Here is an 18236-nt window from a genome sequence, read left to right as displayed (position 1 = left end):
GTGTGTGTGTAGGGTTAAGGTAACACTTGTGCGTAGTTGAAGCCTGGAATCAGCCCTTTGAATACCTTTTTTCTCCTCCTCCTCTGCAGTATACTGCCTCCTATCTTAAAATGTCTGCGGACAAATAGAAACCAAGAAAACACAACCTGACATGTTTGGGGTTTTTTCATTATTTATTACAGGCATCTGTGTTGTGTTTTGTTGTCATCATCACACTTAGCGCACAAGCTAATGACATTTCCCGATGGACGTTCACCTTTGAGGGTCACAGCGAGGGCGGCTGGAACGCATCCCAGAATCCACCACAATAAGAAATAAAAAAAAAAAAACTACAACAGGCCTGCAGCTAAAATCCAAGCGGGCACTCTCAGGTCATCCTTGGCTTTAGTTGTTGGTCATTTGAAACTGGCAGGAAGTGGCTTGTTGTGAAATATGTGTCAGATTGCTGAATCAGTCTTTGTGCCGAGAATACAAATCTCTCTCATCCTCTCAGTCCATCCCCTTAAATCATCCTGTAACACAACTCCCATGGCGTTGCCTCGCATCTTCCTTTTCATCCCTGAGACTCTTTAAACACAGCCTGAATCAGAAGCCAAGGTCAATGTGTGCGTATTGATCGATCTATTGTTGTACTAAATATATGATTGGGAAAAGCATTTAAGGTCATTAAGAAGAGGGAATGAGATTAGGATGCAATAAACGAGAAATAAATTTAGTTTTTGGTTTTTTTTAGTAGTGGTCTGGGGTTTGTTTGTTGTTTTTTTTTTTTCTTTATATTTAATAAAAAAGACCACAGAGATTAAGTTTGCTTAATTAAGAGCTTATAAACTGACTGCTGCAACAATTTCTAGTTTCCTGAAGTGCTGCTTTAGTCCTACTTTTTTTTTTTTTACACCACCCTCTTTCTTTGTATTTGTTGTTCAATCTCCAAGAGGAATTGCTGCGACATTAGATTTGCTGCCCTTTTCAGCGGTTTGAAGTTGCTGATTGAATGTGTTGAGGCTGGTGGAGAGCTGCTCAGTATAAGATGGAGGCTTTAGATTGGTCAGATTTGTTTTTTAATTTCACCTCTGTATCCTCCCATCAGGTTCCTCCACGAGGGATGTGGGGCCGTCGCTTGGCCTAAAGAAGTCCAGCTCTCTCGAGAGCCTCCAAACTGCTGTTGCTGAGGTAACCCTAAACGGGGACCTCCCCTTCCACCGGCCGCGCCCCCGCATCATCAGGGGGCGTGGCTGCAACGAGAGCTTCAGGGCGGCCATCGACAAGTCCTACGACCGGCCGGCTGCCACAGAGGAGGACGATGAGGGCATGGAGACATGTAAGAAATCCCACGATGCACCTCATCCTGCTGTTTTTACTTTAAACGCTGTCCTGTCTCAGGTTTGATCGCACCAACCCTCCCCTCCCCCCCGTGTCATCTCCATCAGCAGCTGGGAGTCCCGTCCATGAGACACCTCGACTTCAGTCCCCTTTTAACGCCTCAAACGTCTCTCAAATTATAACGGTGACTTTGCATTATGGGTAACAAAAAGGACTAACGCAGCAGTGACGGTTGCTAACAACAGATATGGCTTCCATATTTGTGCATGGGAGTGATGGATGCTCAGTATCTGCTTGTGGCAATGGCAATATGGCTGACTCAGGATGTAACGACCCGCTGGGTAGGATGTCGAATCTACCATCAATATGAGGCACCTCAAAGAGTCAAAGCTTTAGAAGACCCCCCTCCCAACAGTACAGTCAGAGTCCCTGCAAATTAAAATAACCTTTGTCACAGGTACCGCTATCCAAAATGCTAAATCTCTGAGAGTCTGTCTCGTCCTCGTCCGTTCCGTGAATATGACAGCCAGCAGATCTGAATTTAAATGTCGTGTCCAGGTAACATGAAGTATGAAATCTGAATAAGAGAGCAGCCATGTGGATGTGTTTTAATCCTTTGTGTCACAAAAGATTACGCCTTAAGATTTTTATTCTACACTCTTACATTTATTCCAGAGCCTGAATATTGTGGCGTTTTCTGTCTGATGCGAATCTCTTTTTTTTTTTTTGTCAGAGAAGCATCAAATGAATGTCTGTCTTTTCATCATCTGTGAGAGTTGGCGTCTGATGGTTTCTCAGAAGTATATAAATGTGGAAAAGCCTCTTCAATCACTTGTAGTACATAATTATTCAATATTAAGCTCTTTTTGGTTCTCTAGAGACATAATTACACATCTGTGAGACTTCATTTTATTTTATTTTTGTGTGTGTGGCATAATTCTTCTTAAAATGACTTATTGGTTGTTCCCAATGTTTCTCCATCACTGCATGTCTTCCCCTCTGTCCAGTGGAGGAGGACACGGAGGAGAGTTCACGATCGGGGAGAGACTCCGTGTCCACGGTGGCCGACCAGACACCGCTGTCCGGCACAGAGAAACCCCTGGTCAACGGCACCAACCGCACCAAAGAGGAGAAGAAGAAGGACAAAGACAAAGGAGGGAAGGAGAAGAAGAAGCAGGAGGGAGGGAAGGAGAAAGACAAGGGAAAGGCCAAGAAGGGCATGCTGAAGGGACTCGGAGACATGTTCAGGTAAAACTGTCCGATTTTGACATCAGTGTGTTGAGAGACCTTTAAAAATATATAAACAATGTGTTTTATTTTCACTTCAAGATCTTCCTCAAGACTTGGAGGAACATTGCGTTGAAAAAGTTTCCTGATAGTTTGGACTTTTTTAGAAAATGGTGGAAAGTATTGTTCATTAAGCTGTGTTATTATCATCTTCTCCACATTGCTCAAAAGTATCTGCTTTATCTTTGTTGTGTAAAAGTGACAGACTTAACGATGCAGCGAAACGCTAATTAGTCTCTGACCTGAAATCTTTTTGGTTTCTCTTCCTGCCGTGAATTTTTTCTCCGCATCCTTCAACACTTCACCTGTCAAACATCCCTTACAGCTAAACTTACAGAAAGCCTCCCTCTGCGCACTAATATATTAGTATTGTTGTCCAAATTGGTTAGGAAGCCTCCAGGCCTGCCGGTAATACACCCGTTTATCATGTTAGCCGAAGTGACAGTGACAGGGAAGGGGAAACAATGACTGCTGTCTGAGAGGGGAAGGTAATGAGATCCACTGAGATGACGAGAGGGAAAGAAAAGTCGGAGGAATGGTAAACAGGGTTGTGTGTCAAAATTCAGATTTAACGTCATGTCAGACACATCCCTGAATTCTGTTCAGGTGAGACATTTTGGAGACTGTCACATCATCAGTTGTTCATTAAACGAACATTGAACTATCTTAGTTGTAATCGGATCACCTGATCAGCTTAGCCGTCGTCTGTTCAACTTCAAGCTCCAGGAAAAGCTGATAAAAGAAGTCGAGGTCAAGATTATTGACGTGAGTGAACGCAATGAGCGTAGACCTCGGTCCAAGAAAGTCCTGAAACTAACATCTGTATTTGTAGCAGTTTTATACAAAAGCCCTTAAACGAATAAACTGTCACAGGATGTTAAATGTTTCTTTAGATAGAAAGATACTGAAGTAATCTTCAAGACGAAGCATAAAGAGGAAGAAAGCGAAAAAGGGTTTAAACAAAACAGAGAGGGGAGACAGAGGACAGCGAGAGGGCGAAGAGTTTGGCTGTCAGGCTCTGTGTGAAACAGGTGGGATGGCCGCTGATGACACCGGCTTCCTTTTAGAGGGGAAGTGCACACACACACACAGGATGGAGTAATCAGCGAGATTAGAGACAAATTCGCACACCGAGGATCAGTTCACACTGATGAACACGCTGGAATAATTAGTCGGGAACACACAGTGTGGTGTGCTCTCACATGAAAAAAAAAAAAAAACCTCTAAATGAAACACACACAGTTCAGATGCAGATCATAGACACACACCGAGGTCCAGTTTCCCTCTTCACCTCCTGCATGGTAACGATTGGTGTGCGTTATCATAACATGAGTGTTATGGCGCTGTGATTGGCTCAATGTTGGCCACTTCAGACGCGCTCCATTAAAACTCTGTCCAACTGCCCGTTTGATCCGAGCCTAGTGTTTACTGGCAGAGACAGCTGTGTGCTCCAGAATAATGATGTGAGATATATCCAACCCATCTGTGTCTCCAGTCTGGATCGCACACTCTGCTTAAAGAAATAACAGAAAAAGAAAACACATTATGGACTCACTGGTTCCTTTTAGTTCGTGAAAGCTTCACTGTTCAGAGCAAATGAAGGGCAGGTAGATTCATCTGGCACACAGGAACCATAATTCCCTCCAAATACCGGTTTTATATTTTTTACAAGGTCGTGAAGCTCGCTCACTCACAAAGCAGACAGTTATTATTTAAATTGGCATCTCTTTCCTTTTTAGAGAATGATTGCAGGTTAGTTGCGAAACCAAAGCTGTTGAACTTTATAATCAAGAAGGCAAATATAAATTCCAGAGATGTTAATAAAACTCAACCGCAAAATTTAAATCCATCCGAGCCGTAAAGACGACGAGAAGAATTTCTACCCACCTGTAGGGGGCTTCTATCAGCAAGCATGTTGCTAAAAGTTTTGTTTTGTTTTTCTGAGTATTTTCACGTGCCTCTTGCGTCAGTATCACGATGAGACGGCGAGTAAAAGTTAAAAGTGTGCGTTGGCCCCCAAACCGAAGAGAATAGCGCCGTAACGGCTGCTAAAAGTAAAGGCCACGACAAAACGTTCCAGAGTGACTCTACGGCAGGCGTGTGTGTGTGTGTGTGTCTGTTTGGTGCAGGAGTTTAGCATGGAGGACGGATGGAACAGGAGTGGGAGTCCTGTAGAAGTCAGGAGTCTGTGTGTGAGCTGCCGCTGCCTTACCCTCTCATGTCTCGAAGGCCTCACACTCAGTCCAATCAAAGCCTCATTACCATCAACCCCTGCCAAAGTAAGAGCGTGCCAAATCTATGGACCCCCCCCCCCCCGATCATCACTTGGACTCAGAAGCGACACCCAGTCTGTTAGCTTGGCATCACCAAAGATGCTGCTGCCCAGAAATTCAAGGCCTGAGCTAATTTTGCAGTGGTTTTAGTGTGTGTGTGTGTGTGTGTGTGTGTGTGTGTGTGTGTACCTTTTGTGTTGTGAACAAACCTGGAGTCAGGAAATGATCACGCTGCGACGAGCTTCATGATGTGCTGTAACGATCAGTTTTTTGACCGTTCTGCGTCGTTCCTCCTTCGTTCGTTTCGTTCAATAACAGTTCAAGATGAGATGGCAAATAAACTTCATCAGAGGAGGAACTTTTTAAGTTTTTTTGTGTCATCACTGTAGATGCTTTAACCATAACCAGTTTTTACTGACCTCTGTTGGGTTAAATTAGATTTCTTTACATACAAAAAGACTGAAGCGACGGCATCTTTAACATTCTTCATGGATCTCAGAATGCTGCAGATATGATTCTGGGGCAGTTACTGTTGATTTAATCTGAAATTCAGCGTTTAGTGACGCACAGACGGCTCAGATTTTACTGTTGTCCACATCCAGCACGACAACCGCAACTTCCCACAACGCCACCGATTGTTTTCGCTTCTTGTGCAGTTACAGGGGATTTTATTGAATTATATTACTTGACATTTTGACGTTATCTTTCTAAAACCGCAGAAAAACATCAATGCCTCACTGTGAATGACGCCAGGTTCACGAGACAAGGCGGGCCTAACTGTGCCTGGAATATGAGATTAATAAATGCCCCCGTGTCACGGTCTATACTCTGTCTCCTCTTCACAGTTCTCCCGTTCAGTCATAAATCTTGCTGTGTGTGTGTTTGTGTGCGTCTGTGCCTGTGTTTGTGTGTGTGTGGAGAGTTGGGCTGTTTTTTAAGGGGCTGTTAATGAAAGTTAGTGGTGTGGAGAGACAAAGTGTCAACCGTCTCTCAGCGTGATAGATCGCTCCTGCTCTTAGCATTAACAGCAAGCCGTCACTCTTTGAGACGGCTGCAGTTAAATTAATCAGGTAATGGACCTTAGTCTCTCTGCCCCCCCCCCACCCCCCCACCCCGCCTCCTCTTTCCAATCCCTCTTTTTTCCTCAGTTTCTTTCACACAAAACAGCATCAGTACCTGCCGTCACTTTAGGGTTATGTGAAGCTGCGTTCAGGAAACAAACTTAAGTTCTTTAGTCTCTTTGTTACCATTAAATTTTCTTTTCTCTCACTTTCCCATTCATTATTTTGTTTCTCACCTTCTTCTTCCTCTGCTCTGTTGTTTTCTTCTTCCTGTTTTCTTTCTCAGCCGTTCACACGCTCTCCCACGCATCCGCACCGCTGGGTTTTCTCTGCAGGTTCATTTGCTTATTTTTGTTCTTTTCCTCCTCTGTGTTTTTCTCTTTGATTTACTTGATATCCCAGTTTTCACTTCACTTCTCTGTATTAGTCTCAGTGTGCGTGCGCGCTAACACACACACACACACACACACACTCGTGAGCTTCGTTCCTTGAGTCTCTTTTTTCTTTTTCTGACTCAAATCAAGTAAATTAAACTTTTTCTTTCATTTTTAAACACACTCGGTCCACTTGCCCGTCTTTGCTTGCGTTTGATCTCATTATTCTCCTTTTCCTTCACCTTCTTTTTATCTTTTGACTTTTTTATTTTGTAACTCCACTTTGTGTCTCTTCCTTTTTCACACTCTTTCTCAGACACACACTGTCTTTATATTCTCAACCGTATTTTGCCGCCTGATTTTAATTCATTGAGTTTCTCTTGTGCGAGTTCATTCTTTCCTTCCTTGTTCACTGCCCTCCGTCTGTGTCATTAACACACACACACACACACACACACACACACATGCAGAGAGACACACACACACATTGTCTTTTTAGAAGTCGTAGATATTCTCCGCAGACCAATTTCCCTGTGAATAATCATGGAGGTTCATTGTGGAAGCGAGCGCGGTGCCAAAGTCATTTCTTCAACAGGCTGCAGCTTTATACAGAGTCAATCAAGCTGAAATATCTCTGCAATGGCTCCTATTCCGTTAAGCGTCACTCCCTCCCTATGAATATAATTACCATGATGGGGCCGCCTCTACGCGTTCTTCGTTTACCACTCCCCGACTTTAAACGAACTGAATGTGTTTTGAAGTCGAGAGAAGTACTTTTTCAGATGGTTCATTTGAGGGCTTGATCAAACCCGTGAAGTATTTCTTCTGCTTGTCTGTCTTGTACAGCTTGCATTTTATCAGCACACCTTCTGCTTCCATGAAAATTAAAACAGTTGGCTATCTCAAAGATTTTCCTTGAAATGTTTCTGAGTTTTATGAAGGATGAGACTTTGATTCAAACTGTTTCAAAACCATCTACCGTTGCTGCGTAATTTCACTGAATGAGTATTTATTGGGCCAATTTTTTTTGTTTGTTTGTGTTTTTTGCGCTGCAGGTTTGGAAAACACAGAAAGGACGAGCGTCCGGGGGAGAAGATGGACCGTAAAGGCTCCAGCAAGTGGCGGCCTGAAGAGACGCAGGTTTCCGAGGAGGAGACGATGAAGATGAGGATGGAGCAGGAAAGGTGAGGTCGCTCTGATGAGCTATAAGAATCAAAGTGAATAAAAGAACTAGCTAATGCTCTTGGGGATTTTTAGTTTTTTTTTTTTTTTTTTTTTTTACTCGCCTCAATCCAAATCCAAACTAAAGCCTGCATGTTGTTATGAGGTTGCACATGGAAACCAGAAACGGCCTCAGACTGTCGCTGCAATATTGGAAATTAACTGGGGTCTAAAATATTGTGTGTTGTAAGAATTCCCATATTTGGAAAAAACAAAATTAAATATGAACAGATGTTGTACACAAGCATGGAGAGTAGTCTTCTCAATTTATTTATTAACTCAGTAAATGTAATGAGTTTAAGGTCTTGATGATGATGGCGGAGGGGGGGGAGTTGTGGAAGTTTGCAAATTAAAGTGTTGAAGCATGCAGGAAATAATAATCTACTGGCAATTTTTGGGGGGCATCCATTTTTTAAAATGACAAAAGACAACAATGATCACATTACAAATTGGAGGCTTCAAAGCTGCAGTGTTCAACCATCAGGTGGCAACATGGCGGGATGGTACAACAGCATCATGAGCCCAGAGGGGAAGATTAGAGGGAAACAAGGAGGTTGTGGCCAAAGTTCAGGTTTTTTAATCAAGCATAACAATCGAGTGGATGAATTCCCTCCGCTATGTTTGACAGACTCAATGAATTCTAATTAAATATGGAAGAAAAAAGAGACAGTAGATAATGAACCTTTGCTGTTATCAGGTGGTTGCTCAAAGCCAAAACAGCTCCAAAACAAATCTCTGTTTCAACCAAACTAAATGTCAGTCGGGCACTCTGCCAGTATTTTTTGGGACAGCAGTTTATAAATGCCAAGGCCATTACAGCCCTGCCAGCTAATTAATTCCCATGCTCTTGGTGTAGGGGCAGGAGTCATTACTACCCTCAGTCGCTCGTTATGAAAATTTGGTTTGTAATTCCTTCTTTACGCCTGCAGAGCAGATAGTCCAATAATTTGATAATAGCCTCGTCTTTATTTTTTAATTGGCATTAGGTTAGCGCAAATGCCATGTCAGATGATTGGGTTGCTGCGTCGGGTCCTGTTAAAAGTGTAGAATGGTCTCTTTGTGTGTTAATCAAATCCGTGACGTGTTTGCTATTTCCTGGCCTGAAATTATTGTCTTCAAGTCACATGAATTCATTATCGTGATGCAGTGTCGACCATTCTGGACTTCTTTCCCGTTTTAGATGTGAGCAGCACAGATTAAATTCAGTGTATTCCTCCTTTATTCAGCTTTACAGTGTTATCAGCTGGTTTTTATGGTTACATCCTCAATTCATGGTAGATTAAAATGCATTACGTTGTCCCCCTTTTTTCTTTGGGCACGTTTCCTTTGAGATGTGAAGCTTTTTCAGAATTTTTCTTCTCATGTAATTTAAAGTAATATTATCTGAATTATCTGAATCCATTTAAGCCTTCGGCGGTAAAAGATGTAAATCGATGGAGTCCTTTCTGAAACCAGCGCACGGTGCAGGAGGCTGTGATGGAAGACTGTTTGTATCAGATATATTCATATCTTTTTCACTCACACAAGTGGAGACAGACGGTGTTATTTCAAACCTATTTCTTCTTTTTCTTCTTCTTCCAACATTTGTTTTGGGGGTCGGAGGCCTCTTCCAGAGCTAAGAAGTGGGTGGGTCAGTTAGTTTTGTGCGTTTATGTTTTTCTTTGTGTGTGAGGGCTTTTTCATGTAAAGCGCTGAGGGAAATCAGACAGGTTGGGAGGTGAGAAACCAGAAAACAGCTAAATGCAGGTAGGAGCACCGAGCAGGAAGCGCCTCAGGATTGTCTGACAGTTGTTCTTTAAGTCAATACAGTAATTATTTTGTTCAGCGTCGGCTCTTCGAATCGCCCCCCCCCCCCAGCCTCGTCCTGCCTTCCTCTTCTCTAAGCAGCTGAAAAGGCACAAGTGCACTCGTCTCTGGTTTGGAGTTAACCGTGTCGGAGATGAACCGGTGTTGACGGGAGGATCCCGCCGAGGATGTGGAAGGACTGCGGCTTTCGGCTTGAAACAATTAGCCGGTGAGCTGCTCCTTGCGAGGTTGCGCTGCAGAGCTCCTATTGATTGGTCACTGCCAGAGGCTGCTGTTAATCCAGCTGTGATTGACTAGATGGATCAGAGGGTTTAAGTCTCAGGTCCCCGTGGACTCCAACCCCAACTGAAACGAACAAATGTAGACAGCCAACGCAGCACGCCGGTACATATATAGAGCAGATAAACATGCATGTATTACACATACTGTATGTCATTTCCGAATAAAAGCCAAAGCCGCTGTGCCATCCTTAACTTTGATTTAGATAATGCATCATGCTGCGGTTAACATCTCTAAGGTTTCTGAGCTGGCCTGTGTGAATGCACCTGTTTGATTACCAACACACGAGGTTGCCAGCTCATGTTGGCTTGTGTTTTGGCAAAAGTTGAGCCAACATTAACTCACCGGACAGCACTGAGGGGGAAGTTGTTTTTTTGCCAGAGCTGTCTGTACACAAAGCACACAACGTTGGACGCATCGGCCGGCGCATGAACTCAGGTTGCGTTTTAAGAGGCAGGCACATCAGCTGTCTCGTCCCAGTGAACTTCCCTTCACCCTCAGAAGCTGCAGCTCAGCGTCAGCTCTGCGAACGTCAAAAGGATTCTTGAGCTTCGTCGCCATTTAAGTGCCGCGGTGAAATGTCACATTCTTAAAAATGGGCAAAGCCACTTGTTGCTCTGACCCGTATGAATTATCAAATCCCTGCATAATTCCCCAAAACACAGCATGAGCTTCAGAACTGACTGAAGTCCCCCCTCCCAATAAAAGGATTTTCAGCAGCCATCTAATCCTGCTGGACCTTCTCCCTTCATGTACTTCCTGCCTTTCTCTGCGGTCTATCAGTTCTGTCAGCATTAGCGCTAAAAGGAAGGTTTATTACACGGCGGGCAGAATGGCACATAATGGACCATTGTTCTGGCTCAAAGTGGCAGAAAGGTCACTCGTCAAACACCTTTCTTCTGCCGTAATGTGCCATCCTGTCATTTCTATACCCTTTTATCTGCTTTCTTTAACATCCGCCTCTTTTCCCACCCCTCCTGTTGTTTTGTGGAGGGTTTTGTGAAATTAACTTTTCAGGCTGAGAGCATTTCTGTCTCTCATCAAGGTTAGTCATTAGAGAGAAAACGGGGCTTTCCTGACGTAAATATTTTGGGACCTAGAGGTTAATGATGAGGCCAAGTGCACTTTTCCTTCCTATCCCATTTCAATCAACGTAATTGTATTTGTGGAACAATTTTATCCCACAATGCTTGTTAAGTGCCACTCATATTGACATAAATAGAGGGTTTGTCTGGTTTTGTCTCAGAGGAATATGGCACTGAACATTTCCTTCCTGCATGTGTCAAAGGTGGCATGAAGAACAGCAGCTTTCTTCCAGCGGTGGTGGTTTTATGAACAGCTGTTTGCTTACCAGTGGAGAGGAAATGATTGAAGTTCAGCATCAAACTTCATACCTTCTACCTCCAGGAGCTCCTCCAGAGGCCGACAGCGGCTGCAGTGTTAACGCTGCCCTGAAGATGCAGCATTGCTCAGAAGGCATATTTAATCGTCATTCCCAGGAAGAAACCACATTCAGTGCCTTCTAATAGCTCTCTGGTTGCTTTTGATGATTAGGATTAATAAAATGTAAATCATCACTACAGAAGAATTCCAGATTCATGTTACGTACGCTGTATGTCACGCCTGCACTTTCTTCAGCTCTTCAGATTTGAAGTTTTTGTCCTTTGTCACATAACACAACTGGTTCAAAGCTGCATCCTTCCTCACTCAGAATCTGGCCCCGCTGACCCCGTCCAGCGCCTCGTTCTGGAAAGGGGCTGCTTGGCTGGATTGGTATGTCTGGCCTTATCTTATCAGCCACTGTGCTTGTGTATACAATCAGTAGCTGCTCCCACTCCTGCTGCTGCTTTCTCTGACGGAAAACACGGTTTTTCCTCTGGGTTTAAAGATAGATCCCTCAAGGGCCCCGCTTCCTTCTGCACCATTAGATAATTGCTGAGTCCACAAATAGTACAGATGGAGTATGCAAATCTACCAGCTTTCATCTGACACAGGTAGTGTTGTTGGAATTAGTGAACGTTTTACTACCACATTCGGTGGTGGTGGTGGTGGTGGGGGGGGGGGACTGTTAGTCAACTAGCTCATTTGAAGCCTTATTGAGATATTTTTTAAGTAGTCCAACTCATTTCTGTTCTTTTAACTCACATTTTACTCCCTCCAACAGGGAGCTCTCCTTATCAGACTTATTGTTTCGTTATGCACAGCATGCACATTTTCTGGAGGAGGCATTTCTGATTTCAGCCCACTGTGTTCAGTGAAGTTCCGCCCCCTGCCTCGCCACCGCTGCGGCTGTCCCATTCGCTTTCTCGCTGCCATTAAAAAGGGGCCTGCAGAAAAGAGAGTAGTATGATAATTGGTAGTTGTAAAGCTCTGATAATTGGCATGGCTGTAATTATGGGGCTGCGCAATAGGTAGTCCCCCCGCTGTAGAAAATGGTGTTGCTAGTTATTTGCAAGATAATGGCCTAAAGAGAAATAGTGTATGTATGATTTCTGTTTCAATTCTTCTGTGTGAGAGAGAGAGATGTCAAAGGTTGGTGTGTGTCTGTGTGTTTGAGGGAGACTGGGAGAAAAAACACGGTAGCTATACATTAGCAGCACTCTGTGAATACTAAGTGTTTTCTGTGTTGAGGGGGCGAGGGACTATTATGTATTGTTTATGGTATTATTCATCTGGGGGTTAAAAAAAAAAAAAGTCTAAATAATAGACTCCATCCTTTCTCTTTTCTGTAATGGAAAGATAAAAAGCCACAGTAAACAATCACTTGCACATGTTGCCGTGGTGCGTCTGGTGTTTTGTTAATGTGACACCAGAGATTTACAGCATGGTTTTACCTTATAGTCTGGAGTGTTTTAACCACCAGTCTGAGGACTTCCCCACCATTCATATTTCTTCCACAGCACTGAGTAGGAAATATAATATATCTCCATAATGTTTCTTCTGCCTGTTTGCTGCAACAGCATTTAATTTATGTCTTTATTTCAAGCGCTGTTTAACGATTTCTGAGTGATCAATCTGAATATTATGAACTGTGTCCCGTAATCTGAATTAATTTGTGTCTTGATCGTTTGGCTTGCAATAAACTAGCACACCTGTAGATTTAAACTCATCATTGCTGTTTAAAGTTACCAACAAGAAGACGTGTAGCTTAATTTTGGAAGTGAGGCTGAAGCCAAACACTGAAACTCGGTTTCATACTTTGAAATGCTGGATTAATAAAATATAAATGTTGCCGCTGTCAGCGTAGACCAGAAGCTGGTCTGAAAATAAATGTCACATTTTCTGGCCAGTTTGGTTTACAAACAAAAACAACATTTGCAATATGTTTTCCAAGGATGACACAGTAAAGGTGTGTGTCTTTTAAAGCAGCAACAGAATTGTCTTTACTGTGGCTTAGAATGAAAACTTAACATCGCCGTGTCCTCCATCGTCTTCTTCACCAGAATCCAGGCCAAGACCAGGGAGCTGAGGGAGCGGCAGGCCAGGGAACGGGACTACGCCGAGATCCTGGACGTGAGCCGCACTCCGGAGAGATCCTCCGAGGAGGAGCACCCGTACGCCGGCATCAACCCCTTGAACAGCTCCGTGGACAGCGGCCACAGCCGACCGCACAGCCCCCGAGACGATTACCCCCACGTCCACCCGCACCACCAGCACCAGCACTCCGATTCCCTCTACACCCAAGTCAGCAAGGCCCGCAATGACCGGCCCCCGTCCGCAGACAGGTAGGGCCGGGATTCAAACTTTCCTTCCTTTATATAAAATTAGATTTTGTCACTTCTCATTTTGGAAACAATCTCTTCGGCTACGGCTTGCGTCACATCTATTTTCCTTTTCATGCCGCCTGTCTTCTCCGTTAAAAGCAAATTAATTACCTGGTGACACTAATGAATTCCACCGGAGTCACAATCCCACTCAGAGGCCTTTTCCACTCGGAACGGGTGATGGGCTGCCATTCACAGTTCAGCGACCTTTCTGCCTCCAATTCAAAAGCACAAACCAGTGTGGTGGTATTTCAGGGAAAAGGTCTGTGGGGGGTTGAGGTTTCTCCTTGCATTCCCAGCTCTCGTAACTCTGAAGCAGCATTATTGCCCAGAGATGGCAGACTGGCTATCACACCTGGAGGAGAAAATAATCACAGCAACAGAAGGCAGGTGGTAAATGTCAACTCGCCGACTGCTCAACACAATGCGCCAGTCTTTTTGGGGGTGGGTGGGCGGGGGGATTACTCTGGGGAGGCATTGAGTGAATGGAAACCTTTGAATACCTGTCTCTCTTTCTGCCCTGCTTGGCCTTTCTGCCTTGCTTTCTTTCTGTCTTTCGTTCTCGTCGATTTCGCCTTTTCGCGGTTGCTCTTTGAGGTATTCTGTCTGACCCTGTGATCGACAGCTGCCCGTCACTTTAAAGTCAACACTGCGGCCTTGAGCTGAGATCCATTTTCTCTGCCTCTGTGCGTTTACTATGTATTCATTTGCGGCAGCCAAGCAGCCTCATCGAGCTCATAGCCCAAAGCAAAGCAAAGTCCACAGCGGCGACAGGCAGCCAAGTGAAAGCCGGAATCCTGTATCTTGTCAGCAGCAGCAGGAATTAGTTTTCCGTGCGGAGTTGCTCCCGAATCCTCCCACCCGATCAATGAATGTAGAGTTTGGTGGCCTCAGGATAGATTTGGGAAACTCGCAGCTGATGAAGGGAATCCTGCAGCGTGGCGGGAAACACAGGTGGATTCATCCACGGCTGAATGAATGGGTTTGTCTTAGTGGTGGTTTTCACGCATCCCCAGATGGCCCCGGCAGTCTGTGATGCTGATTCATAATTCATGGTGCTGCTGTTCCTCCCTTCTGTATCCCCGATGCAGTACTGTGCTGAGGGATGGCACACCAACATCACTAATATTCTTTAGTTTTCTTTAATTAATTCAGGGAATTCGTTCTTGATTCAGACTCTAATCATCGTCTTATGAAAGTTTATAGCTTTTTCGCTCAATAACCACATAGGCAATTTATTATTTCGCCCCCCTCAGTCTACCAGGAGGTTGTTATTAGATGTATGCCTCTTTGGGGTGAACATATTTTGCAAGAACAACAACACACTTAAAGTATTTACCAGTCCCAGCTTTGCTTCATAGATATTGTATTAAATAGAATTAAATTGGAAGTTTTGGGCTGCTGGTAGGAGAAAGGCAACAACAAAAAAATAATTGTGTGCAGCAGGAGCTTGTGCCAGAGATCCACACAAAATGATTCATTAGTTATTCCGAATGAATACATTTCCCGACAATTAAGTATTCAGCAGTTGCAGCCCTAAAATGGATAACTAGGAACATTTAGCTTCAGGAGTGTGTTGGCGAGATCGGTGGCGGACAGCGAGGAGCAGCTGGTCCTCGTGACCAACCACGCTGAGCTGAACGTCAGGCCTTCGCTCTCTTCACGAGGTTTTGATTACAGCAATGTAGGTGTCAGGGGCACAAAGTAAGACAAATACACCACCTATAACAGAACCAGGAAGTGTGTTTCCTGCGTCCTGCTCCACCCCCCGCTGAACAGGAAGTGCATTAGACTCCGGCATGCCAGGCACAGGAGGGAGGCAGACTGAGTGTTTGTTATTATGGGGTTCAAATGGCAGCATGAGCTGATATCAGAGCGGAGATTGGATTTAAGCAATAACATTGTCCGTAGAACCTGAGAGGACACTTTTCAGCCTTACACTAACACTTAAGTCCAAACCTAAACTGTTGTTGAGGACCTCAGGTCAGTTTCACTGACGGGATGTGTGATTTCTGAACATCTCTGATATTTTATGCCCATTTCATGATCCAAATGGAGCGTGAGAAGGCTCTCAGTTTTATGTTAGTGCCTGTATGGTCCTGTTGTTCGCGCTGCCAATGTTGTGATGGTCACAAGATTATGACTCAGACACAAATGGAAAGGACTGAGACCGCAGCTGCAGCAGAGATTTGTGAGCTGGAGAATATTATATAATGTAGATAATCAATATTTATATAACACCTTTTTTCAATGAGGCCACAAAGTGCTCCAAACTGCACACACGAACATTATTAATGATTACAATGAAAAGTTACAACAGAGCGCGAAACACAAAATAAAACCACCAGTCATGCACATAGCTGCTTTAAAATACATAACAGTGCATGAGAAAGGACGTCATAAAAACTGAATGTGGTCCTCAGGAAAACCAGTCTGAAGTCTCAGGACCTCGGCTGCATGTCGGCATCACTGCCCTGAGAAACAGCCTGAATTTAGATCCGGCTAATGAAGCAGTTTATGGCTCCTCATTAACAGCAACATATGCTATTAAACACAAAATACTACAATGTGCATCAGTTCTGAAACTGAGTGTGAACGGTGCCGTTAACAGCTCTGCACGTTTCTATTTATGTTTGTATTGTTCAGTCCCTTGTGGCCTAAAACTGCATTGTGTTAAAGAGAGGAAACAGTGTGATGTGATTGTGTAGATGAGACACAACCCCGGCCCATCTCTCTCATGACTGATTGACAAAAGAGTATCAGCCCACCATTTCATCAGTCATCACCTCATGAGCTGCCGTTTTGTAGTTTAGTGGAAATAACCTGCTCTGAACTCTACCCTGATTGGTTAGTACTGTCTGTCAATCACACGCTACCCTGATTCATGATCCGTTTTTCTCTAAATGGAGCCGCTGTTGAAAGAAAGAGACCGCAAACTCATTCGGAATCAACATCGTGCTATTCAGACTTGTGCGGGCCAAAAGGAAGTTCATATCCTCACGCAAACAACTGAACAACAGCACCAGAAATGTTCTCCAGTGCCCAGAGGAGCAGAACGGAACCACACCAGCCCCGTGGCCCCTTAATTCCTCCTGGAGCTGTAAAACGTACAATTGCCTTTCTTATCATTGTGGCGCTTTAACAGGCTGAACAGAAAAAGGAAAAAAAAAGACACGCAGCTGCACAAATATTCAACGGAAATCATTTTTAATTGCCACAGATATTTCAATTAAACTGCAGAGGTTTGAAAACAAAAGCAGTTCAGAGAGGCTGGATGGCGCTTCTGAGGCCTTTCGGAACAGTCTGCCATTTCCTTTGCTTTAAGGAGCCGTGACCACAAGGACTGAACGCTCGACCGGATCCACGGCAGCGAGCCTGAAACAACATCCAGCTCTTCTTTCTTCATCTTGTTTATGTTCAGAGCTGCTTATTTGATCACGACACCAAATTCGGGAAGTTATGGATGTTTTTCAGAGACACAAGAGGTTTTAATTGCGTTGCAGTGCGTAGGTGGCACGGTGTCGGGTTGTTTCTGTTTTGGCTCCAAAGTAGATTGCATAACCTTGCTGCTGGGACACTGGTGGTCGTTCTTTCTTCCTGCCAAGCTAAATATGTCCAAAGCTTAGTGTTTTAACGCCCCCCCCACTCCAAATGTTTCCCCATCATTACAGCTAAAAAAAAATATTCCTCACAGGTCCCACCGGTGTCATCATCATCGACTAGCATCTGTCACCATGTTATTTCGTTTATACCTGACAATATCTGCAGAATGTGTCTCAACTTGCATCAAACGGCCGAGTTTCATCAGCTACATTCACTAAAGTTTTATGAAACAGTCCAGTGCGTCAGTGAATATCCTAATTGGCCCTCAACACTTTGCTGCGTCACACTCCACCTCCTGTAATGTAGGTGAAAATGTGCACAAAGAGCCAAGTGAATTAACCACCATTGTTTTATTCCCCTCCCAGCTCCGAGGCAGCAGTGAATGCCGGGAAGGCTCTGAGGGATTTGGTGTGATTTGATTCTCCCCCGTTTCCCGAGGAGGCAGCGCTCTTATTGAATCGGCTCCATTACATTTCATCTCTGCCGGGGGAATAAGGGGCCTCAGAGGGAGCGAGCGCAGCCGTGTTGTATCACAAACACACCAGAAACAGCAACGCAGACAAACAAACAAACAGCGTTCACCTCACAGCTTTTTGCTATAAGGGCGTGTGTGTGTGTGTTCATTGACACTTTACTTCACACACACACATTGTTTAACAGCATTCATCTTGCTCTTTGCTACGTTTAGATGGCAGCCGGTTTGTTCTTGCGTATTTGCTGGAAACGTAGAAGAATGGGAGTGAAAAGTCAGCGGTGTGGAGAATAATTACAGGTTTGCAGCTGCATACAGTAAACACTCTTTTAGGGCTGGATTAACCTGTGAGGGGACAGAAATGAGTTGACCCCCCACTTCCTCTCACTGTCCTGTGCAATGTGGTACTTTTTTCATACAGCACCACAAACAGACCAGAGCTCTTATCCACGAAACTGAAATGAAGTCCCTCTGCAGCGTTTTAACCTTTTAGCTCCATGTTTGCCTTTCTTATTCCCACCAACATTATTTCCAGACACAGCGGGCGGCCAGCTGATGTGACGCTCCTGCACTTGTGTGAGCTGCAGGCAGACCAAGCTAGACGCTAGCTGATGAACATCATGGAGGATGTAACGGGTCAAGAGTCAGATGTTTTTCCGTCAGGAGGTTTGGGAAACCAAAAACAAAGCCAAAAATAGAGTTCAAGTACCTCTACAAGCATGTAGGGGAAACTACGGTGGCCTGGAGGTAACACAAACTTTAGCCAATGTTGTTTT

At 44.3% G+C, this 18236-nt stretch overlaps 1 protein-coding gene across 11 annotated transcripts in view; it reads left to right on the top strand.

Annotated features, from left to right (window-relative positions):
- The window catches only part of pard3ab (par-3 family cell polarity regulator alpha, b), a 184373-nt gene that overhangs the window by 128197 nt on the left and 37940 nt on the right, over positions 1-18236 (top strand). For 9 of the 11 annotated variants that reach the window (XM_029525772.1, XM_029525776.1, XM_029525771.1 and 6 more), the window contains 4 exons: positions 1088-1318; positions 2328-2568; positions 7371-7499; positions 13065-13346. In XM_029525772.1, the coding sequence (XP_029381632.1) occupies positions 1088-1318; positions 2328-2568; positions 7371-7499; positions 13065-13346 (883 nt within the window). The remainder of the gene's footprint in view (positions 1-1087; positions 1319-2327; positions 2569-7370; positions 7500-13064; positions 13347-18236) is intronic. The other 2 variants (XM_029525778.1, XM_029525777.1) reach the window with 1 other exon arrangement.

This window comes from Echeneis naucrates, chromosome 17, assembly GCF_900963305.1.
Source record: "Echeneis naucrates chromosome 17, fEcheNa1.1, whole genome shotgun sequence".
Classification (NCBI taxonomy): domain Eukaryota; kingdom Metazoa; phylum Chordata; class Actinopteri; order Carangiformes; family Echeneidae; genus Echeneis; species Echeneis naucrates.
This window is presented reverse-complemented; position numbering and strand designations above follow the sequence as displayed.